The sequence below is a fragment of the Pleurodeles waltl genome, chromosome 7 (assembly GCF_031143425.1).
Source record: "Pleurodeles waltl isolate 20211129_DDA chromosome 7, aPleWal1.hap1.20221129, whole genome shotgun sequence".
NCBI classification, from domain to species: domain Eukaryota; kingdom Metazoa; phylum Chordata; class Amphibia; order Caudata; family Salamandridae; genus Pleurodeles; species Pleurodeles waltl.
This window is the reverse complement of record NC_090446.1, coordinates 912750964-912776293: the sequence shown is the minus strand read 5'-3', so window position 1 is coordinate 912776293 and position 25330 is coordinate 912750964. Positions and strand designations below refer to the sequence as shown.

At 44.0% G+C, this 25330-nt stretch overlaps 1 protein-coding gene across 2 annotated transcripts in view; it reads left to right on the top strand.

The window, feature by feature from the left end:
• Positions 1-22173, top strand: part of ANXA6 (annexin A6) — a 139509-nt gene extending 117336 nt beyond the window's left edge. Inside the window, exons 19-26 of one of the 2 annotated variants that reach the window (XM_069199574.1) lie at positions 2641-2720; positions 3228-3281; positions 9646-9663; positions 9989-10085; positions 14729-14824; positions 17965-18023; positions 20994-21116; positions 21800-22173. In XM_069199574.1, coding sequence (XP_069055675.1) covers positions 2641-2720; positions 3228-3281; positions 9646-9663; positions 9989-10085; positions 14729-14824; positions 17965-18023; positions 20994-21116; positions 21800-21859 — 587 coding nt within the window. In that variant the 3' untranslated portion in view covers positions 21860-22173. The remainder of the gene's footprint in view (positions 1-2640; positions 2721-3227; positions 3282-9645; positions 9664-9988; positions 10086-14728; positions 14825-17964; positions 18024-20993; positions 21117-21799) is intronic. The other variant, XM_069199575.1, reaches the window with a different exon arrangement.
• Positions 22174-25330: the final 3157 nt, after the last annotated feature.

Sequence of the window (25330 nt, the reverse complement as noted above, 5' to 3'; positions counted from 1 at the left end):
TCCCCTTCAGGCCCCGCTCTCTTGGCTGCCCCCAGATGGTCCTATCTGGGTATGGTTGTATCGTAGAGTAGCAATTGAGCGTAAGAACATCTTCAATTCCAAAACAATAACCAGCAAGAACACTCCCCAACAATTACTATAACCTCACCCAGCTACCCTGCTATGTAGGCTATGAACCGCCCACCTTCCCCAACCAGCTGAGCACCTGTCGCCCAACATATTGCATACACTGAAACTAAACTGGGGAGTTGCTGGCAGCGCTGCAATCAGCCACTGGATATATATAACAGTATCATTGGTTCTCCCCAACATTTGCAGTATGTATTGTAAGTACCTGAGGCATTTTGACACAATTAAGCAACTACTTTTATCAGTACTAACTCATTACCACCGTGGAAAATATAGCTCCAGGCAAAGATTTTGTTCCCCTTATAGGAGATTGCCCTCAAGTCCCCATCTGCTACATGCTTACCCCCATCAAGTCAGGCCCGTGCCCTCAGTTTCGACCATTTGAGTTTCCTCTCAGTGGCCTTCATCACTGTCAATTCTTTTTCCAAGGCTCTTCTGCCACCATCCACCTTGGTATCATTGGTACAGCCTTTTCGCGGCATCTGCCAACCCTCCAGTCACTCCCAGGCGTCTTTTGGGGTGAGGAAGTGCCAAGCCTTACCCTCCGCTATTAGTCATAACTTGGCAGGGTAAAACATCATATACTTGAGTTTACGTGTCCCAAGTTCTTTTTTCTCTGACTCAAAACTGCATTGTTGCTGTTGGACCTATTGTGTAAAGTCCAGGAATAGGCGGATGGTAGCATTCTCATACTCAAGTCCCCCCAAGTACGTGCAGCTTGGAGTATAGCGTCTCAATATCCGTATTTGAAAATCCGGGCTATAATAGTTCTGGCGGGACCAGGGCTTCAGTGGAGGTATAGTAGCTCTATGCGCTTGCTTGGCTGTAAAGAACTTGGAGAGTCTCTTAGGGCTCAGGACATTGACAATAAGGCCTTCAAGGAAGAGGTCAACACTGTGGCCCTCCGCACCCTACGGGACCCCCACAACACGGATGTTGTTGTGCCTTGGCCTACCCTCCTGATCCTCAAGCTTGGACACCATGGCTGCTGATTGCTGGGTAAGGGTCTGCACCTGGCCTCCAGCTTTTTCCTAGTGGACTGGAGGTAGGCTATATGAGTCTCTGCCGCTTTCATCTTGTCACTTACTTTCTGCACATCTGCATGAAGCAGGGCCACATCAACAGTAACTGCATTTGTTTTGGGTTCCAACATGCCCTTGAGGTCCCGAATTGCCGCCATTATGGCACCCAAAGAAGGCTCCTCAGTGTGCCTCGTCGCGTGTCTCTGCTTGTCACCTCCATGCCACTCCTTCGGGGTTGCATAATTGTCTATCTTATTGGCCTGTGGGAGCACTTCCTCTGGGCTTTCCCATGGCAATGCCTTCCTTCAAGACCAGACCCACCCTCTTTGTAGCACTATTAGGAGCTATGCTGCTCCCCCCGTTGCCATCTACACAGGCAAAGGGACCCCCCCTCCAAGGGTCGGCTCCACCTTTAAGCCAATTTGACTGAGTTTCAAGTAGCTATATGCGTAGGGAAAGGAGGTGCTCAATGTCACTGATGGGATGATCAGCCTCTCCCAACCGGGACTACTCAGGACTGTCCGATCCTATGCTGGATTCCCACTAAGGGCACGAACCGTCAATGCCCTTACCACTAATCCCTCGTGTGGGGCCTCTCACTCTCGCTGTCCTTGTCTGTTCTCCGTCGTCTCTTGCCTCAGCATCAGGCCCCGGGCAGGGAGGGGTGGGCCCCTACTGCCACCTCAGCCGGAGCCAGTGTACCGGAGTGGCCACCGCCTCCCAATATCGCTCCTCGGGCCTCACCGACCCACTTCATGTGCCCCTACCTCAACATCCAGCAGGCGGGGAGACCCTTTCAGCACAGGACCCTGGGTGCCTCCGCCTCTTTGATCAGTGCAGGGAAGTGAATCCGATCACTGCACAAGACCGCACCCTATCGCTGCTCCCTGTCAGCAATTTAGTTGCTGAACCAAGGGGGGACGAACCACCTCCTTCGCAGAGGCTTCTCCTTGCCAGTTCCAATCCCCAGTCCACGGCACATCACAGCCCATGCCCTCTGCTGCTCGATTCTTCTCCGCTGCTGCAGTGGCGTCTCAGCAGGGCCTCACCGGCTCGCCGGTTTATCAGTGGGCACCCGATATTCCCATAATCCCCATTTTCCTCAGCTAGCGGAGAGTAGGTCGGATTATGGGGATTAAGTCGGCCGCTGCCTCGGCGATAGTCTAATGTGTGGCCATCTTGGCCACCCCCAAGCCACGCTCCCCGTTTTTCAATAATTATTCACTCCCTCACTTTGCCCTTTCTTCACCCTAGCCTCCCCTTTTCTTTCCACCCCTTCTGTTGCTCATCACTCTCCTTATCCTGCTATTGCTCCCATCACTCCATATTCCTCTTACTTTCCTGTCATCTTCTTATGCACATATTCCTCTTCGTTATACTTTGCCTTTTTCAATTCCTCTCCCCTCCCCTTGCCCCATTCTTCCTTTCTGCCTGGCTCCTGTCACTTGTTTGCTCTACCTCACTCCAATTTCTTCTCTCTCCTTTTCAGCCTTCAACAAGTCACTGGAGGATTCCCTGACATCAGACACTTCAGGACATTTCAGAAGGGTCCTGGTCTCCCTGGCTGTGGTAGGTTGACAGTCTCAGACATGGAACAGTCTCTCATATGTAGTTACACATCTTGCACCAGCACACTCAGATAACACTCTAAGCCAGCATTTACAGGGCTATGTAATGTTTGCTTACATCTATGAAACATTTACACAAAGAGCATGCTGACTCAAGAGGCACTCACTTAGATCACATTGTGACACAAAAAGCACCATGCACAAATTATAATGAATAAACACAAATGCAGAACACATTCTTAAACAGCCTGCGCATACAGGTCAGGCAAACACCACCAAACACTTAAATAGCCAAGTAACTCATAGAATCCCATGTACAGCTATGCACTTGCAACATTGCCAGATACCCACAAACACATGCAACACTGAAAAATGCATAAACCAGCTGGGCAGGCATGAGCATGTTTCATGTCAATGAATGGTCCCTTGTCGCTCCCTGAATGTAAAGCATTGCTTTCTCACTGTCATGGGATGTTTTCCTCCAGTTATACATTCCTTTCACCTGCAGGGTAACCGGGATGAGGGTGATGAAGACCGCACCAAAGCACTGGAAGATGCCAAGGTAGGTGGAAAAGAGGCAGTGCATGCACCCCTCATCATTTAGACTCAGGAATACATGTCACCCTCTGGGTCCTTATTGTAGAATATGGACCCAACCCCATTATCACAAACCTGGGAGATTGGAGGTCGTTCATACTTTGGCAGCTCAGCAACTGAACTGCTGTTGCGGCAGTGGTACCACCTCCACGGTGCCGGACATCCCCAAACTAGTAGTCAATCTGCAGGACACTCATAGGAAATGTACACACGAGCTAGGGGTTGTCTCCTAGCATCTTGAGACAATTTAAAAGAATTTCCTTCTGGGGCCACCATAGTTTTCTCTGAATTTCTTGACAGAATGGCCACTGGCAATAATATTGATGAAAAACTGTCCTTCATTGGGCAGCCCCACTGAAGGCATTACTGACAACAAAAGATTTGTCCAATAACAAAGCCAGTTATGGCTCTGCCATCAACAACCCCAAAAACCTCTGCCATCTACATGGAGCACTGGTTGTCAGAAGAAGTTGAAAAGGACTAATGTTTGGCTGAAGTTCTTATTACAACAGGCCCCCAGAATGAATCCAAAGCCTTTACCATCAAATGTACACTTCTACAATCTACAAGATTTCATGGCATCTTTCTAGTGTAATTTCTTAATGCCTGCTCAGGGCAGCCATTAAAGTGACGCCCTGCTTTGTTCTACAGGCCTCCCTGCACTTTGCTGTACTAGCATCAAAATTTTTGATGTTAGTCCAGCAAAGTGCCACAACTGCATCAGAAGTACTGACGCAGCTGGGCTAACAAGGGCCATTGTGTGCTGTTTTCTACATACAGAGCTACCATGGTGTTAGGGGGACGCAGGGCAGCGCAAGCAAACTGGCATATTGTGAGCAATGCACAAGTTTTTTTACAATAAATTGGTACTGTCCGCAGTCAATGCCAGGAGTTGTTCTAGCCTATATCAATGGCTGCCAATGATGTCTCCTTTATCTGGCCCTAGTTATACTGTCTTTTTTTTCGGGTACTTCTGTGTCCTTTCTATCTTGAGGTTCAAGATATTTTAAAAGTTTTCTTGCAATTTAGTAAATTTGCACAAGATTTCTAAAATATGCACTCATCAAAAAATCTGCTTTGTCCATAGAAACATTTCCTCTGCAGATGTGACCAAAGACTAGACATGACCAAAGTCACCCTCACATCACACAAAATACAAACTTTTTTTCCACTTAAAAACAAGCATCTCTAACCAAAGCGTCTACAGACATGCTATTATGAGCCATTGACTGCTTTGTCTGAGATTTCACTCTATATGATAGTGCAGTACAGACCATAGTCAAAGTGGGGTAGGGGATGCATGCACCTCATGTTTTGATTTACAATATCTTGTCTACATACATCAAGAAGAACATGGTCCTGAACAATTGTATACAGCAGTACTATATCATTTATAAGTAAATTGCTGCAGCATAGTGGCTTGTTGTATTGTATTCTTTTATTCTTAGTTTATTTTTCCAAGAGTAACAGTCAACAGTTTGTTTCCCCCTACGGCGCGCAGGTCTGAGACTTTTTCATGGAGCATGAATGGTTTCATATTCAGTAATCAGAGTATGATCAAAAGCAGAGTCAATTGTTCTTTTTGCTTGGGAGCATATTTATGAGGGGGTTTGCATCATGTTTGCACCACGCAGTGAGGTACATGAGCTATGCAAGCCCCAAATGCAATTTATGAAACAATGCAAGGCCACTTTGTGTGGCCCTGAGTGGCTTCATAAATCTGGAGGTGCATTACTCTGCCCTTGTAAGGCATTCCATGGGTGTTGTGTGAGTGTTCCTATGCACCTCCCATGGATTTTGATGCATTCCCAGATTTAAAACTGGTAATGCGCCAAAATGCTACAACTTCCCAGGGGAAGTGTAACAAGGCGAAATATCTTTATTTCTCCTCATTACTTCTTTCTATGTGTGCTGCGTTCTGCAGCACACCTAGATAGAGGAATATGCCTCAGAGGCCTGTTGTTGTGCAGAAAGGTGCCTTGTCCTGCACAAAAACAATCCTTTATGCAACGGAGGCACACTCACCCCATGGTGCAAGGGCGCCTGCATTGGTGCTAGGCAGCCAAAAGGCAGGAATGTGCTGTACTGCCCTAAATACAGCACATTTCTGCCCTTCAATGCAGTGCAGCACCGCAAGGTGACTTGCTGTGCTGCGTGCCTTTTCTCATAAATATGCTCCCAGTTGTATAAATAGTGCCCTGTCATACGGATCTAGTAATACATTGTGTTTGAGATGGTCTCGGTGGGCCTACACTTACGTTTTTATGGGGTTCCTAATGTGGTCTGAATTAAATCACCATCTTGATTTTTTTATCACACTCGGAATAAGGAATATAAATCCAATGATGGTCCCTGAGAAAGCCCAGGTCTGCACGCCTTAGGGGGGCGAAACCCATGTTGGCTGTTACTCTTTGAACAACCAAATAAGAATAAAATAATACAACAAGCAACTCCACTGTTTCAATTTATTTATGAATGAAATGCCATCTACAATTGTCCATGTTCTTGATTTATGTAGACAAATGATTATAATGTCAAGTAGGAGGTGCAAGTATCCCTTACCCCAGTTTGCCCATTTTATTTAACCAGTGGGGAGGGGCGGCTGTAGCCACACTCAAGGGATGCAATGGGTAGACATAAAAGACTATTCTTTACGAATAAGGCATTCATGTGGGACAACTGTGTCTGGAGGCCCCAGACTTCTCTAGAAACTGCAGAACATAGCTATGCCTTCTCCTCCTGACCCAATGCTGTTGTGGAACATCCTGTTATTCGACTGTGGCCATGACCTTCTGGCAAAACAGAAGCTTCAGTATTTTTCCACCATTTCTCCAGTTAGGGTGTGTGATCAATCCAAGATGAACATTAAAGTGAAATTCACTTTTTTCTTTCATTCACAGAAAATAAAAGTTAAATTCCTAAAATATCCACATTGTGTGGACATCTATGGTGTGCAGTTAAATAATTGCAGTTTTCTCTGTGAAAGTTATCCATGTTTCAGCAGCAACATGGAAGACAGATTTCTTCTTCAAGTATGGAGCAGTTTTGTAGACTCGAAGGGAGCACGGGGTAGGGTGATATCTGGTCAACATAGTGAGTGCAGTACATCGAGACTCCTTGTCTACTTCCTTGACAATGAGTAACCACTTTTTCTCACTGTGACAAATATTGGGGGTGTTCACAAATTGGCTAGATGCTGGTATTAAGCACCACAAGTCCATCTTTCAATAGTTATTTATATAGCATTGTTTTTCTTGGTTGAGCGAGAAAGAACACTGCAGATCAAATAGACTAATTAATGTACCTTGTAAGGTCGTGCTTGAATTTGGTGGTATGTCTAAAATCCCAAATAGATTGTTTTTGTTTTTTAGAAAATATACTCGACGGGTTAAATCCAAGACTAAAAAGCAGAAAATAAAACACTGTTCCCACTGTTGCTTTCCCTTCTTCTTTGTGCTATGTTAGATAAACACGTTTAAACCGCTGTTTTAGAAAATAAGAACAACTGCGAGCTGTTGGGCTTACTTCCGATATACTTAAATTCGCTAAATTTTTGTGATTCACAAAAATCTGCAGATGAATGCCTGAAAATCTATTTGTGCCTGTTTCATTTAACTCTAGTCTTGCATATTGTCAGCAGGTGGAGACTCTATAGGGTTAATGTAAGGGAGAATCGAGCACGTGCATGGGATTTTTTTCCACAATTTTCTGAACTTAAAAGTCTTGTGTGGATCGTGATTACTGGGCAGCACTTGTTTGTATGTGTGTGTGGTATCTGTGGAGGCTGAACCTAGACAGAGGGCAGCAGAGTCCTGTAGAAGGTCCTGGACTACAACACGAGTGGTTAGATGTGTAGTTGGGTTATGGCAGCACCAGTTAATTGTTACTGTTCTTTCACGAGCTGTGTCTTCAGCTCTTTCCTAAATTGGAGCACGGCTGGAGCAGTCCTAACTCATATGAGGGTTTTGTTCCAGATCCCTTAGTGCCCCTGCATAGTTTTTTCACAAAGTGTCTTTACGATTGCTACCTGGAGCTGCAAATAAGTGTGATGTTTTCTCGTGAGTTAACATTACAGCCATTTCCTCACACATTTCAAATGATTTCGGTGATATTTGTTTCTTGCAACAACGTAAATGAACCAAAAAGTGCAGATTTGCATTTGAAAATCTGCATGCAGAGAACTTCATAATCTCTTGGCAGTTATTATAGATTGCGAGAGAAGCGTGTTGCCGCTATGCACACCCCTAATACACACTTGGAAAATATGTGGGTTTTTAGGAAACATTTCCATCCTAAGGACACAGTTGCTCACATTTTTTAGGTGAACATTTAGGGAGGGAAATGTCATTAATAAATGTTTGAAAATGACCATAGAGATTCATTCCTGTTGGTGTTCCCAACATAAGAACGGCAGTCCTCGTGATCCTCCTCCGAGAACCTTTTTTCACTCATCTCTCCATTACAACTGTGGAAAAAATGGCGGCATGGTCAATTTTTCACAGTTGTAGTGCTCACCTGCCACCTTAAAAATCTGCAGATCCAGAGTCTGTAAATCCGCCCATTGAATGAATCTCTGTGAACATTTGCAGGAGGCCTCGGCAGAATTCCGACCTCTCCTTACCGCTCTCTGAGGAGAGCAGACACAGGAGACAATGGGAGCAAGACAGGTGTGTCAGCACATCTGATGGGCACTCTTACTGCCCACCAATATACTACTCCAATGCTAGCGCGAGCAAGAGTGTGGAGAGAGCAATATAGACGAACATGTATAGCTAGGCTGACTTAGTGGACAAGAGGGAAATGGATGAACTGAAAAGGAAGTAGAACACAAGCATGATACCAACGCTGGGCTAAGGGAGAGAATTTGAGAAAGGAATGGCGTAGCAAGGCATGAAAAACACAAACGTGAGCTAAAAATGAGGAGGCACAATCCACGTTACCATGAGTACATATGAATACTTTGCATCTCCTCTGAAACCGATTGTTGCCCTGCAATGGCTCTGGGTTCAAAAATTGAAAATGAGAGGTGCTGAAAACAGGCTGTTGGTGTATGCCACCCAGGTGCATTCTGGTGTGAATACGTTTTGCATGTAAATCTATTGCTATAGCCAGAGCATTGTTCCCATATGTGAGCTTCTGCTAGGTGGCCAGACAGAGACTGATGGAGAGACTGAGTGAAAGAGAGAACGAGAGACCACAATTACAAAAAATGAAAGGCAGTAAATGGGGAGACAAAGGTCAGATATGAGATAGCGTGAGCAAGTAAACGCAAAAGGTCATAAGATTTGGGAGAGTAACGAGTGAAACAGAAGAAAAGGGAAGAGAGAAGAAAATATAAATTATGTGACGCTTGAGAGAGAAAAAGAGAGATAAAGGTGACCTCCCCTTGTCATTGCTCTCTGGCCTCTCTTACCGTTCATTATTTTCTTCTTTGCCTTAAATACCATAGGCAGGCTGAGGAATCATTGATTCAATGTAGTCCAATATTGCAAAAGCAACATTTGAACTGAGTGAGTATGAAAACAAGCATTTGCAATGCAATAGGTCTCGCATAGTTCAAACAAGTTAATTGTCATCTTTTGACAACAGCGCCCACAAGCAAAAACAAACAAAACATGAGTGGAAACTGAGAAAGGACGACTTAATAAAATAAAGTTAGCTTTGCAAAATAAAAGTTTGCACTTTTGTTGGTCCTGTTGGGCACGTTTTTACCAGTCACAAGCCTTCTGTTTGTGGGGCATTGGAAAACATAACAAAATACTACCTCAATCACGTCAGGAGCAGTGGATGGGCACTAATTAATGTTAAAATCAATTGGTGCTTGATCCTTGCTCCACACAGAGGAACGGAAATTATGCCAGACATGCCTTGACAAATTCCGAGGATGTAAAGAAGAGTGCCACGCAAACCAACAAATGATGAGCTACACAACAGCGTCTCGCATAAGAGACGCTTGCGCATGCACAGGCACTCACAGGCTCAATCCTAAAAATGGATAGTGTTCCCCAGGCAGCCCCAAAAAGTTTTACAAATTGGGTATAACGATTATGTAAAGTGGCCCCTCTCTCTGCCTTCTGTCTCTGACTGTCTTCTCTTCCTTCTCCTCAGCACCCTACCTCACTGCCTGCATAATTTGATTTGGTGAATAGTCATACAATGAATCTGTGGTGCTGCGGAGTTTGTGCTAATGTGGGTAAATCACCCTGGCACATGTGCTTCCTCTTTGACTCCGTTACTCTTTCTGTATTCTGATAAAAATAATTTCTCCCATTGAGGTTCTCTCATTCATGAGCTCCTCCCTCTCTCTCCTTCTCTCTACCTGCTGTCAGGTCATTGCTGATATCCTGGTGAGTGCCCACATTTACTTTTCCATCTATGGGTTTTGAGATAGTTGTCTACTGTGGTGAGTATTAACCTGGTCTTTTCTTGCTGCCCTACCCACATTTAATTGATTCTTTCATGCCCTTTCTCTGTCCGTTTTCTTCTCATGTTGTATCTCCCTCTTTATGCCTCATTCCATCTCATCACGTTATTTTTTCTCTATCTTTCTGTCCCACTTGTGATCCTACCCTCCTTTTCTGTCTTTCTTTCCTTCCACCTTTCTTGACCATCCCTTCCTACCCATTTATTACCTCTTCCTGGCCTTTTATTTCTTGACTTTGGTGAGGACAGGAAATCTCAGATGCTGGTGGAAACAGTGACTCCAGTTCCCTGGAAACCCGGTTTATGTCCATTCTCTGCACCCGGAGCTACCCCCATCTCAAGAGAGGTAAGCATCTGAGACCCAAGGTGAGTCCTTTGTCTAGGTCCAGACACAGGGAAATGTCTTGCTCAGTACACTTTAATTTGTGAGATGTTAAATTGAAAGTCTTTTAGGGTAAATATTTCCAAAAAGAAACAGATAAAATTGCCAATTAACAAAAAATAGCTTAGTCACTAAAATATCTTTGTCAGGGTAAATGTCAGCATGATGACGATTGTTCCATTAGACCTTTAATCTTATGAGCAACACTTTAAAGAGTTTCGCTAACCACATTTTATATAAAACAGTTTACAAACATAATAATTTCCATATAAAGCCCACAAATGTTTTCAGTTGAATCCACAGGGTATATTGGGTGAGCTATTTCTAGGGTGTCTCAGGTCGGGAAGTCTCAAAGTTTGTAAAGATTGTGTCTTTCAAATAATGACAGGTCTGTGAGGGCTACTGTTTGGTTATAGACAGTCAGTGATTTTCTGTTGTTTTGGGGTTGCAAATTATCATCATAATGTAACAGTAAGGGAAGTTATCTACCATTGTAAATTAAAGGGCTCTTTAATAACTTGGAAACCATCTGAAAAAAAGAGTATACAATTAAGCTGCCTCCAACTTAGGAACCAGAGGACCATTCTCCTGCCGGTACTGCCACTTCACCTTCAGCACCGAAGAATCAAACAACACCAGAGACACTGCAGACATGAACACACCCACCACATCAACAGAGACCACCATAGACAACATCCAGTGCATTCTACTCAATGCACTCAGCAAACACACCATTGAGATTTGGCACACTACCTCCTCCCTCACCCTGGCCGTCACCTTCCTCATGGAGTTATGGCTGAACCCCCACCTCCGCACCAGACATCGCCACCCGAAGGCTACAAGATAACACACCAAGGCTGAACCAACAAACCCAGAAGTGGAATTGCCAAGGACACTTTTCACTGCATGACATCCCCAGACAAACCGACCCCTATAATGGAACACCTCAACTTCCAACTACACACAGATGGAAAAAGTTATCCTCTCCTACAGACCACCCGGACTACGCTCAAGCTTTTCCAATACCAACCCTGAGCAAGCTGCAAAAAACTTCTCCCAGTGGAACACAGAACGGGCTGACATAATCGCCCAATCCAAGACAGCCGATCCTAAAGGACCAACCAAAAGAGCCAGCTGGTTCACTGAGGATCTGAAATCCGCAAATTCAACTGCCGGTAACTAGAAAGGAAGTGGCGCATCAGCAAAAAGTTGGAATACCGCACCACCTTCAAGACAGCACTCAACGTGTACCATCACCTCCTGCAAGAAACAAAGAACGCTCTAGCAGACCGCATTGAAGCCAGCAAAACCCACAGTGAAGTATTCTTTGCCATTGCTAAGGAATTCTCCAGTCCCACTGAAAATGAAAATGGCATCACTCCCTCCCAGGAACTGTGCGACACCCTCATGGATTTCCTCTACGACAAGATCTTGGCCATCTACAAAAACAGCAAACCCCAACCCTCAGCTGCAGACAGTATCAACCAGCTTACACACTCGAACACAAACACTGAATACCTTCTTAACCACTGGGACGTCCTCACCATGCAAGACACTACCTCTATCATGAACTCCGTACACTAAGGAGCATTCACGGACCCCTGTCCCTACCACATTTTCAACCTTGGAAGTAAGATAATCTGTGATGAGCTCAGCAAAGTCATGAACACCTCCATCACCTCAGACTCCTTCCCTGAGGACTGAAAACACGTTGAAATGAAGCCCCTGCTGAAAAAACTTTCCACCGACTAAGCTGAACCAAAAACCTACCGGCCCATCTCGCTGCTCCCTTACCCAGCAAAGGTCTTTGAGAAAGCAATCAACCAGCAGTTCACTCAACATCTGGAACAACAACCCACTGGACCACCCTCGATTCGGTTTTCGAGCTAACCACACCATTGAGACAGCCCTGATCTCAGCCACCAATGACATCAGGGCTCTCCTGGACCACTGAGAAATGGCAGCACTCATCCTCCTGGACTTGAAAGCTGATTTTAGCACTGTCTCCGATCACATCCTGATCAACAGACTACACCACAGCAGGATCCAGCGAGACCCCCTCCAATGGATCACCTCATACTTCACTGGAAGAACCCCTGGGATCTGTCTCCCACTGTTCTCATCAGAGCCCCCCCAAAAAATCTACAGGGCCCCCCCTAATGATCATTGCTCAGCCCCACCTTCTTCAACGCCTGCATGCCCCTACTGGCCCACACCATCGGATCGCATGGACTCAACATCATCTCCTACACCAATGACACCCAGCTCATCTTCTCACTGTCCAAAGACCCCTCAGCACCAGACCCACCTTCCATAGATGCATGATAGACATCGCTGAATGGATGAAGGACAGCTGTCCCAAATACAACCTAGAGAAGACGGAAGTCCTCATCTTTGGGAATAACACCTTGCCCTGGAATTACACTTTGTGGCCCACAGAACACGGTCCACCCTCAGCTCCGTCAGACCTCACTTGCATCCTCTGCATCATCCTGGAAAACAAACTATGTATGAAAATCAGGTCCAATCAGTCTCCTCTGCCCGTTCCACACCCTTCGCATGCTCTGCAAGATCTTCAGTAGGCTCCAAGTCAACACCAAAAGAACCATCACACAGGTCCTTGTCACCAGCAGGATGGACTACCGAAACACACTCTTGCATGTCTTCGTAAAAGATTTCAAATGATACAAAACTCAGCAGCAAGACTCATCCTTGACCTCCCCAGAAGGACTCGCATCACACCCCACCTCAAGAAATTACATTAAGCCCCAATTCAGAAGAGATGCCAGTTCAAGATGCTGACTCATGCTTACAAAGTCCTGCACACCAAAGGGCCAGCATACATCAACAAACTCCTGACCTTCCAGCAACAGACCAGACTCCTCCAATCTGCCTTCCTGTCTTTGCTGACACCCTGGGATCCATCGAACTAACAGTGGAGGTTGCTTCTTCTCGCACCTGGTGGCCAAAGCATGGAACAATCCTCCCCTACACCTCAGGACCGCCCCCTCGCTCCAGCAATTCAGGAAAGAACTCAAAACCTGGATGTTCGAATAAACAATCCACCATATAGCAGTCAACATCTCCAGCACATCGAGAAACTCACGGTGATTTGCCACACTTTATAAATGTTTGATTGATTGATTGTGGAACCCTGTTTCTAGAAAGTTGTTAGACTCCCCAATGAGTAGGACTGAGGTTCAATGTTGGTAGAATTTTCTGTGATTTGAGACTGATGATGGCTGTTTTCTGCTGACTGAAATTATCTTCCACTGGTCAAATCTGCCTTCAGTGTAGGAGATTGCATTGCACCCATTGAAGTTAGCAGATGTACTTAGTATATTAGTAGGCTCTACAGTTGCCATGTTTGTTCTTTGTAGCCCAATTCAGACTTTAACTGAACTTTAAGCAGCCATGTGTTGCCACACCAGTGTATAGTGAGACTTCCAGGGCCTGCAAGTTGTGAATATATGAATGTGACTCTATAGAGGAGCTCTGTGTTTGTAGCCAAAAGCTTGCAAACTAGGACTGGGTGTAACTCTCATAATTTGCTGTGGCACATTTAAGCAAAATAACAGCAGTATTATGCAAGAATGTGAAGAATTACATGAGAAGCAGATCCCAGCATTTAACACTATTACCTTAAATGGAGTATGCATTTTGTACTAAGAAAATAAATGCAACAGAACACAAACAGCAACAGCCAGCAGCCATTGGTGCTCACTAACTTTGCTGTTTCTGTGCTCCTGCTGTAGGACTTTCATGCCAAATTAGTCATAATACCGCAAATTGGCATAATCACATAATTTTCAGTAATACTGCAAAAAAGGAATAATGTGAAATTGTAGAAATCACGCTGATTACTCATGGGCCTCAATTTACCAAAATGCCAGGGGTAGCAGAGATCACAGGCAATTTGTCCTTTACTTCGACTCACACACACACACACACACATGGTTAAACACCCACTCACATTCACACACACTCTCACATAAAAACACCCTCTTACCCACAAGCATGTACCAACATACATTTAAAAGCATTCTTACTTACCTTAGCTGCCATATGTTGTCATATTCCAGCAAATTGCACTCAATTTTTACATACCAATAGTGTGAATAATATTATTCACTATTAGTAAAATAAAAAACTGACAGAAAAGCAGCGAAGGGAGTCCCAATCTAAGTCCATTAGGATGAGCTGCTCCTGTGTTTAAGGCACAGAGTTTGCCACCTCCGAGGCCAGGTGTAGCAAAGGCAGTCCCAGGGGTCCCAAGGGGCAAAGAGGGGTCACAACTGTAACTCATTGGCGACCCCTCAATGACATCCATGAGGTTACTCCGGCGGCGTTGTTAAAATTTCGGCCAGATCTACTGCAAACCTACATTCATAACATGTAGGTGAATCATTGACATTGCAGAAGGTGCAGAGTCTGAGTCCAAGACAGGTAGGTAGTCTTTGCGCTTTTGGACAGTCCTTCTCAGGGCCCGAAATGAATGACTTAGTTTTCTTTTTCTTTGCTGTTTGTTGATCCTTCTTTTGTAAGGATGAGAAGATTATGAACCTCTCCTTGTGATGATGCTTTCTTCTTCTTTTTCTTTCACCTAGTCTTCCAGGAATTCATTAAACTGACCAACCACGATGTAGAGCACACCATCAAGAAAGAGATGTCAGGAGATTTTAAAGATGCGCTGGTGGCCATTGGTGAGTTTTCAGCATGTTTTACCCTATAATCATGCATTACCCTGATTACCCTGGGAATGTGCAATACGCCGCTCTGCATTCTTTGACTGATTAATTATGTGATATTAATTTAGGCCTTGCAAAGTGCAACATTCACACAATACAGTCATTTTAGCAATTAGCTTAAAGCCACCAAGAGTCATGAAAAATGGACATCAGTTAATTACGTGGAAGCTTCAGAAGAGGTAGTTTCTCAGACAGCATCTTCTTCCCTTTAAAAAGGCTAATTGACCACATTAAAGGTATTGAAGTGGGCTAGAGTCTGGGCCACTAACAAATGGTGAAGGATGCAAATGGGAGCAGATAAAGATGGCAAGGTCGACTGAGCAGATGCTGAGGGAAGCTACTGAGTTTGGGCCAGACTTCAGCGGATGCAATGCATGGAGCTTATAGCTTTTCCTGCAGTATCGTAGGATTCAGCTGCCCATTGCTGCGGGCAACAAGCAGCTGAGGCCTCTCGATGCTGGTTTCCCATTCCATAGTCATCTACTCCACGCGGTCATTTCACCAGTCAACAACAAAAGCACACTTGGCACATTTGTACCACATGGTTCGACTATTTAATGGCACTGATATATTACAACCCAAAAGCATGTGCTATAACCCTTTTGAGATTTGCATCAGGATCTGAAATTCTTTCCTATGGACCTCAGTCTCTGTGAAGAATGACAGTCCGTGTTTCTATTAGTTCTCTAATTCCTGCTTCCCCCAATGTGATCATGTAAGACGTAATGGCCCAGAGCCTTCGTAAACACTACACAGTGTCAAGTCACAATTACTGATATGCTTCCTGAGTATATTGCATTTATACTCATGGCACACCCCAAATAAACAATGTGGCCTGATTCTCGAAAGTCTTTGAGCGCGTGATTCACATATATACAGGTGCCAATAGCATGTTTTAAGACCACAAAACCACTTTTCTAATGTACAAATGTTGCTTTTGCACTAAAAAATTGATTTTAGATTTGTGTGTGTGTGTACATCTATAAGATTTGGTGGGGAGCAGGCGAGAAATGGGTGTTACAGGGCTCAGGGCTAAAGTGCCCTCTGAGTTTGTGAACAACCACAAACCTACACATTTGCGGGTAATCACAGCCTAGTCTCCAACCCCTTTTTACTGTACAAAATGTTTAATATTTACTCCAGTAATGGGCAAAAGTATATCCCATCCCATTTCACAGTGGGAAGGGAAAATCCAAAAAATTGGTATGGAGGCAGGAGAAGAAGTATTTTTATGGGGGACAAACATTTTACAATGGAAATTGATAGAAAAAAAGGTGTCAGCGCATATTCACTTGTATTGCTTAATTTTTCAAGCACAAATATATGTATGTGTGTTTTTGAATAAGAAAATGGAATTCACAAAAGGTTTCCACATGTAAATCCGAAAACTTGTGACTGTAGCAGGTTACCTTCAAATCTTTTGTGAATTTAAAAAAGCTGTATATCTCTGCCAATGCGAAATTGTAAAAGAGCTGATGCACATTTCTGCCTTCTTTTTTGGGAATCAGTCCCTCTCGGAGAAATATATTTTTCACAGTTTTTTGTTCTCTCCAAGCATGAGAGTAAGGTCAGCCATCTGTTGACCTAGACCAGCTCCCAACACATCTTGATGCTTGTGGAATTTTCCACTGTCCCTCATTTTTACGCCTCCATTTCTCAGTGCACAACTTAGTAGAAATATCCAAAGTTAAAAAATTACATCCAGGGAGCAAGGTCTTCACGCTGTTTGCTTCCAAATTATGAAATACTGATATGCAGTGCCACCTCTGCAGTTTGAGAGCACAGCTCTTGAGTTAATTATAGTGCTATTTAAAAAAGCCATATGATGATGATTAATATATTAGTTTCCCGTTCATCCCTGATTATGACTGTACACCTTTCTGTGACAAAACCTATAGCTGGATACACATCTACTCAACACTATGTCACGTACTTCTCCGTGAAAACCTTACATCTTGCTTGAGTGATCCGCTCTTCTGAATTCAGCCAAATTGGGATCAAATGAGGGAAACCTTCTCTCTCAGAAGAAATTCTAAGATTAGAACCACCTAAGAATGGGGAGTTACCACAGGAATCTGGTGTGGTAACACCAACTCCCACCGTAATTCTCCATTTCTGAGGTGCTGCACAGTGCCCCCCTCTGAATACCATTGTTTTTCACACGCTGATACTATACAAGATAGTCATAACTTGGTGTGGGAATACTGATGCGGTATTCCTTACACAGATGTAATGAGAGCATAAAGGCTCAAAAACCAATTAGATGGTCTCACGTTAGCTTTTAAAAAAACAGAAAAAACAATTAAATCAAGGCAGAGTTTGGGCGTTCTGGTGGTATCACGAAGGCCAGGATAAAATTGTTCTGTGTTGAGCCTCTTCATGTCAGGAATATGCAAGTTATGGGAATTTAGAACACATCCAAAACTCTAAAACCAACATGGCTAATAAGCAGCTCAATAAATACAGTATGTAATAGGAGAGTATATTTGTATTGTGTTAAACATACTAATACGGTGTCAAATGTAAATATTGTGGTGATGCAATGTTATGGTGAAGGTTAGAAGTTTGCTGCCAACATTACTGGAGACACAGACATTGCTTGTGACAATGCGATCCTCTCAAGTATCCACTGATGACAGGACACGCTGATTTTTGTGACGAGGGTAAGTTTCTTAAAGGCATTTCATGTGTTAGCATCTCTATAGTGTCACTGTTGATGGTGTTGAGTACCAGGGCTGGACTTCAAGCAGTGTTAGGCCCAATCTCTGCCCAGAGTGCATGGGCCTTACTGTGCTTGTGACCAACTCTGCTCTGAGCCATACTCCCTTTTGAGTGGCATCATATTCCTCGATTCTCACAGGCTGCCTGGCCTCTGATTACAGATCTGTTCTTGCGATCACCTAGACAATAGAGCATGTTCACATGTCCAGTAGGAAATCTAGCAGTCACATTGTTATTTGTTTCCTTCTAGTGTATAGTCCACTTAAAAATTAGAACATGGAACCAGTCGTTTTGTTTAGAAAATTATTAAAAAGTCTCTCTTTTTAGCTTTATAATTTCTAATCTCCACATTTTTTGTCTCTTTCTGTTTAAAGTCAAAAGTGTCCGGAATAAGCCCGCGTTTTTCGCTGAGAGGCTCCGTAAGGCCATGAAGGTAATGAAGTACAGAACAAACAAAGTTTTTTATGCATTTAGGGGTTGCATAATGGACTTGTACTAGCATATATTTCTGGCTGGTATCTTTAGCCGTGGCTAGACAGTGCAGCTTTCATCTAGACATACTGTTACACATTCTTTAAAATATACTGGGATTGGGCTTCGATTCCAGCCAGGGGCGTATTACTCTCCCTCCTCATGCTTTTGGCTGTTCTTACAGGAAGTGCTTTCATTGGAATGCTTGAGCAATGTTTTACACTTGAAAATTACATTCATTCACCTCGCTGTTTGTCACAGCCAGGTCTTTATCTCCTATATGCATTGTATACGGAAAGCAACCCTATTTTACCACTGTCCCCCCTCATTGACAATGCCAAAAGGGTAGGCTTTAACATGAAAACCAGCATTTATGCATAGAATGCATGTGAGCAACTTTTGTTAATGCCTTTGATTACATGCATTAGCATATTAAAACCAGACCTACTAGCTTTGCTAATGCGTATTTTAAAATGGCCAGTGACATAGCTTGGCTTGGCGGGGTGGATCTAATTCCAGTACATTGTGGACCAATGACCTTTAGAGTTAATTCAGGTTTCGATACACATTGTGTAGGACAGGAGCACTTTTTTCATCTTTTTAAAACTTTTATGCCTCTGGCTCAAGTTTGGGCTTGTAACTGCTACACATGACTTCTTATCGTATTTTTGGTCCAGTGGAACCTGTGAACTCCCAGAGGAGAGAACTTAGGTCCAAACGAGATTTGGGCCCTCATTATGACCCTGGCAGTCCATTGTCCGCCAGGGCCGCTGTGTCGGTCTCACTGCCGCGGGATCGGTGGTGCAGACCGCCAGATTACGACCGTTGCAGTTTGGCCACTGCCATGTCCTTGCCCGTCCCAGCGCTTTACTGCGGTCCGCCGGGCTGGAGATTTCCACCTGCAGCACGGCGGGAGTTGAATAACTGCCAAGGTTATTCCGACTAGAGACACAGCCAGCACTTTCCTGGCAGTCTCACCGCCACGAAATGCTGGTGGAAAGGTATCGTGATGACAGGAACTTGGTGAGGACCTCATTATGACTGCGGCGGTTGTTTCCAAAGAGTGCTGCGGCTGTCGGAAGACCGCCAGTGCTGGCAGTCTTCCAAATGCCGTAATATGACTGCCACCGGATATCTGCACCGCTGATGGTCGGATATCCGGCGGCATTCACAACGGCATTCGGCGGCGCCTAGGCAGTTCCACTGCCGGCACCGCCACGCCAGAAAAAGACCGCCCACAGAATTACAGCAAGTAATTCTGTGTGGCGGTCTTTTTCTGATGTGTGCGATGCTGGCGGTGGGAGCTCCGGGTCCAGTCCCCTCACGGAGGAGCACCTTGTCGGACGAGGTAAGTGTCGTCCGCAAGGGGAGGAGGGTGGAAGGGTGTGAATGGGTGTGTGTGACTGTGTGTTTGCATTTAAATGTGGGGGAGAGGGAGAGTGATTGTGCGTGCATGTGTGTCTGTGTGTAAATGTGGTGATGCATGTGTGTATGCATGTGGATGGGGTGGGCGTGTGTGCATGGGTGAATGAGTAAGGGGTAAAGGGGTGTGAGTGAGTGCATGTATGTAGTATGTATGTAGTTGAAGGGAGGGGGTGGGTGATGGAGACTGAATGTGTGCATGTGTAATGTGTATGGGTATGTATGCGTGTCTATGGGGGTGAATGTTGTGAGTGCGTGTGTGAGTGGGGGTGTGTCTGTGTGTGATTGTGTGTGTGTGGGTGCATGCATGCATGTGTGCGGAGGTGTTTGGGGGGTATCCCGGCGACAGGAATGCAAGTTCCTGTCGTTGGGATACCTTTACGCCAGCAGTTCATGGTGGTGAGACCGCCAGGAAAATGCTGGTGGTGTCCCTAGTAGGAATAACCTCGGCGGTTATTCGACTCACGCCGGGCTGCAGGTGGAAACCTCCAGCCCGGGGGCCACTGTAAAGTGAGGGGACGCAGCGGTTTGGCAGCAGCCAAACTGCTGCAGTCGTAATATGGTGGTCTGCACCGCTGATCCCGCGATAAAGTGAATTACAGATCTATAGACTTCCTGATAATAGCAAATTCCTTACGGGATAAAGCTATGGAGGAGGAGTATCCATTAGAGCCCATGGCACTCATGCTAAGCCACTGTTCCTGCCCTTATCTCTCTGTGTGTTAGGATTTAATAGGATACTGTTAAGCTGTGAAGGGTGGGACAAGGGATCATATCTGTGCTGTCACTGGAGGTCAAGTGCTTTGTGATATCACTTCCACTAGCCAAGCATTTTGGTAAATGAATGTCCGTTTGTTGAACAAACCCACCCTTCAGCTATGCTACAGCTCAAAAAATCCTGACTTCCATTCAGAGTGGGAATCTCCCTGATGATCTCAGATGCAGCCACATTTTGGTGAGCAAAAGGATTAGAGAGTTCTTTCCCAACACTTCCCGGCAGTGGTCTTCCCGCCAACTCCTTTTTTTCGGGTTGACTCTCAAACCCCCTTTGTAAAAAACACTTTTGGCTGAGTGCTTTATGTATTTAGATAGACAAGTGTATTGTTTTATTTTGTAAGCCCATAGTTGCACCCATCCTCTGCGAGAACCTCTGGCAGAAAATTCTGACTTAGACTCTACCCCAGAATCCGGTAACTGTAGCCACATTTTGCAGCTGTCCTTTTGATCCCAAGGAGACAATTGAACAGTGACACTTACCCATAATATTGTCTTTTGGGTCAAGATACGAGAAACATTTCTTACTGTTTAAAAGAATTCTTCTGTCAGGGATAGCTATGGATGAGCAGGCACTGTGGAGTCTCAGAGATGATGCTACAAATGGGCAACAAGACAATGATGTATAAGAGGTCACAAGGGCCAATTGCTGTCCTAAATATAGAGAAGTATGTCATTGGCTAGACTTAGCAAGCAGGACCACTCCATATTTTGTGAAATTTCTATTCCTTGGCAGGGGGCAGGAACAGATGAGAAGACCCTCAACCGGATCTTGATTTCCAGAAGTGAAATTGACTTACTAAACATCAGGCAGGAGTTCAAGGAGGCGTACGAGAAGTCTCTCCATCACTGCATCGAGGTGAGTTGGCGCACTAGCAGGAATGCACATAAATGTATGGAATTAAGGCCTCAAACAACAGGGATGGGAAAAAATACACTGTCTAACCAAGACGAGCAAAAATGAGAAGGGAAGATGCTGGGGCAGGGAGGGACTACACCACCTGATGGTCACATCTGCTGTTGGTACTGTGGAAAACCTCCTGTCACCCACAAAAGCTTTTAATCCTTACAACTAAGGCAGTGTCTCCTTATTCCTTCAAAATCCAATTAAAGCCTGGCTGTTTCATGTTAGAAACCTGCGTTCGTACCACTCTGGTACTACAAACATCAGCTCACTGGAAGCAAAGGCTTTTACTACAAGGAGGACTGACCAAGCAACATGTGCTTACATTTTTTTGAATGCATCTTTCAATATGCAGACACCCTGGGTGAATTTAAAACAAAGCAGAAACAGAATGGATCAAAAGTGAGCGTAGGGAGAAGGCTGAACTCCAACTGAAGCAGGAGAATTCATATCACACCTCCACCATTCTCAAGCCAGACGAGGCTGTTAGTGCTTCATTTTAAAGCCTTTTGACAGAGCCAAAGGTTCAGAAATAAGAGCATAGACTTCCAATATTAGCTCAACTCCAGACTCACAGAACGGAAAGGATGCGAGTTGTGTGTTGAAACAACCATCTTTCTTTTTTGTCCCCTCCACAGAGTGAGACGTCTGGAGATTACCGCAAGGCACTATTGACTCTCTGTGGTGGAGATGACTAGGTGAACATCAACAGCGTGACCACAGCAGCACTGCAAAATCCACATCCAGGGTTTATACATGTTGCTTTCATTTGTTCGGAGAAGACACATGGTTCACTGGAAAGGAGGCACGCCCTTCAGACGTCAAAGAACCAAAGAGCCAAGCCAGAGAGAGTGATGGGGCATGGGTGGATGGGTGGAAATGGCCTGTAGCTGCTGTAATGTAATTTGTCTGTTCCAGTGTTTAGGGCATCTGATGTAGTCTGTTGAGGAAACCCTTTGTAAATAATGTTTTGAACAACCCAATTAAACTCCTCTCTATTCTGCTGGCAATAGCCTATTGTGTGAAATATGGTCATGTTCTGAAGTCCTTTTGGCAAAGAAGGAATTCATGTGAGCTAATGTACAGACCATGCATTACACCCAGAAAATGCAGTGTAAATTTTCTTCTCACACAATGAACACACACACACACTGCTGCTGCTGCTCTTATTGTACAGGGTAAGCTTGATCGTGCTGTACCTCTTTTGAGCATGAGAGAAGCCTGCAGAGCCCATCCTTATGTTATACTATTAGGTATACACATGTGTGTTAATTAATTTATTTTATTAATTAAGCAAATACTTTGTTACTTTACACACAGCTCAGACCTCTACCATACCGCTCAATTCCCCACTTTATTATTTTGCTTTAATTGAAATGAAGAGGAAATGAATTCCGAAGGCAGGTTGTTTGGACCTTAGTCCGGGTCTTAGGAAAGGGTGAACACAAACAGTTGATTGCTTAACAAACATAGTTTCGAAATAACTGTATCTTGATTTGCTGCTGTACCACCAGCCGTGGAGCTGCACAATGTGAAGGTGAACGCACCATGATGATCGGGCTTTGTTGCTAACCCTGAAGCCGCATTCTTTAGCAGCTGAAAAAGAAGCCCAGCACGACCTTATGAAGTTCTTAGTGAAGGCCACTAAACTAGCCTAGCTGAGACAGGGCCAATCCTACAGCAACCAAGCTGTAGTTTGCTTCTGCCACAAAAGGCAACAAGGTCTTTGGATTTGGAATTGATAACGACAAGACTTCACCACCTCACCAATTCGAGAGGCAAGATAGAGATACTTTCTTCATTCAGATTGGCAGATGTCATGCCTCTCTTTTGGAAGTTCGGGGTTATCAGACAATCATTGACAGAAGCAGCACAAGATGTTACCACATGAACAGGGTTTATAATTCTTTGCTTTGTATTCTACTCCTATTTAGTGGCTGAACTACAAAATTCCTGATAAAAATGGGATACCCTACCTAATTGTCATTGAAGAATGTCAAAAAAACGACCAAATACCATGGCAAAAATCATCTACAGCACTATTACATTTCCATGGCTACCACCCTTTTTGGTCTGTGTGTGTGAGAAAAGAGATTGGAGTAGAACGTTGGCTTAATATTCTGCTTCATTTAGTTTTTGGGAACAGGAAACATTGCAAACCTGAGTCTTACTTCCTTTCCCAGGTCTTATAAGTTGAAATTGATTACATGTATTTATTGGGATGAGAGGTCCCTGATCCCGTTCTTTAGTTTCACAGTTCTTCTTCTTCTAGTCTAGGTCCTGGTATTTTTCTCCACCATGGGGAAGAGAAAAGGCAGAAGTCAGGATTCTCCCTTGGTCTTTTGGTCTGTTCTACTACTTGCTTTTATAGAGTGCCTCAGAGCGGAATGCTCTAACGGCATCCCTACCTATTGTGATAGTGATTGCTACTGTGGCTTGGTGTGGTGTTCTCCAGTTTGTCACCACACTCGTCTAAAAACTGAGAGGCTCCACACATAGATTTGTCCTGTGGGGATCCCGTCCCACTCTACTGACCTCAAAATGTATGGAATTCTACCTTTCTTCGATATACTGGGGAGTAAACTCTGGTTTTGTGGCCCCTAATAGTCCTATTATTGCCAACACATGTCCCCTTCTCTGGCCTTGCCCAGGAGAAGACGTTCAGCGTCCTAACCCACCAAAAAGCCTCAATGCCTGGCTGCCATAACTGATAACTTGTATGACATTTCTCCTGCATTGGAGATGCAAGTTGGGCTCCATGGCAGCGTAGCAGTGTGGCAATGCAGGCATACAGTGCTATTGCGGCAGCAAATTCTAGTAACAGCCCGGGCCATACAATCCCATCTTGTCATGGTAAGTAAAGGCAATATGAAAGTAAATTGAATGGTAGAAAGGTCCCAAAATGAAATTTCAAATTACTTAAAACATTAAGCCTAAAAACAGTTGACACGTTTTGCTGCATGCCATTTGCAGATTCAACAGGACTGGTATATTAAAAGCATTCTGGCCATGTCTTTTGGTATCTTCCAGTACTTAGAAAACCTTGCAATTTCTTGAACAACAATCCACAATGAAAAACATGACATATTACTCTTAAATATATAATCTCTCTGCTGGCTACAATTATTTTTACATATACAATAATTAAGAAGTTTCATTTTTAATATTATGTTTATTTAGACCACACTCTATGCGATAACAGTAAAAATATGTCTTTCACTCATAAATGAGATTCTATAAAATTTGATTATAACCAAATATAATTTACAATAATAAATGCAATCAAGCTTTCAAATCATTCCTTACACTCATTCTTTAAAACAATAATAGAAACCTCAGTCCTATTGCCACGCCAATATACCTCCATATCCACCAACATAACTTTAACTGATTGACAGATCACATTTCCATACTTGATAAATATAGACCAGGGGTGTGGAATTTAACAAAATATCTACTTGTCCATGGGAAAGGTTGCTTCTTAAATCTACTTGTCTGGTAAAATAATCTACTTGTCCCTTTGGTGCCATGTAGTACTGCGACACATTATGCCAGCAATCACATTATGTAAGAGCTCTGATTATGCCTGGGCTACTACTATAGTAGGGCTTGAATACTTACAATTTCACTCCCTATTATAGCATATTCCTTATTCTACCACCTTTTCGCAAATCTACATACTGGGGCTGGAGGAAGCAGTAAGCAATAGATCCAAGGCTGGAATGCCTTTCAGTCTGCAAATCTACTAACCTGCATGTTTTAAGGATTTTCACCAGCTCTTCTTTAATCTTTTCCCATAATGAGAAAGGCTGGAAATTTACTTCTGACAAGGGCAGAAGTAGAAGTCCTTCCAGGGTCAGGGAAAAAAGTGGTTGGATTGAAAGTGAACTTGTATACGCTCAATAGATTTTCACATGAGCAAATCTACACATGCACATTTGCTCGTGCTAAAATACAGTTCACAAATATTTTCTAGGAGTACAATTTCCTGGTCTAATTCTGTAAGTTCTTGTGAATTCATGAAAGACTTTCTTTAAGAATCGGGTCCCTAATTAGGTCTGGCATTAACAAAGATAGTTTGTTTTTATTAAACTTCTATTTCTCTCTCTGTCGGCTGGCTTTACTGTGAGTAATCGCATTCGGCTCTTCCGCAATGAGCATATTGGTAC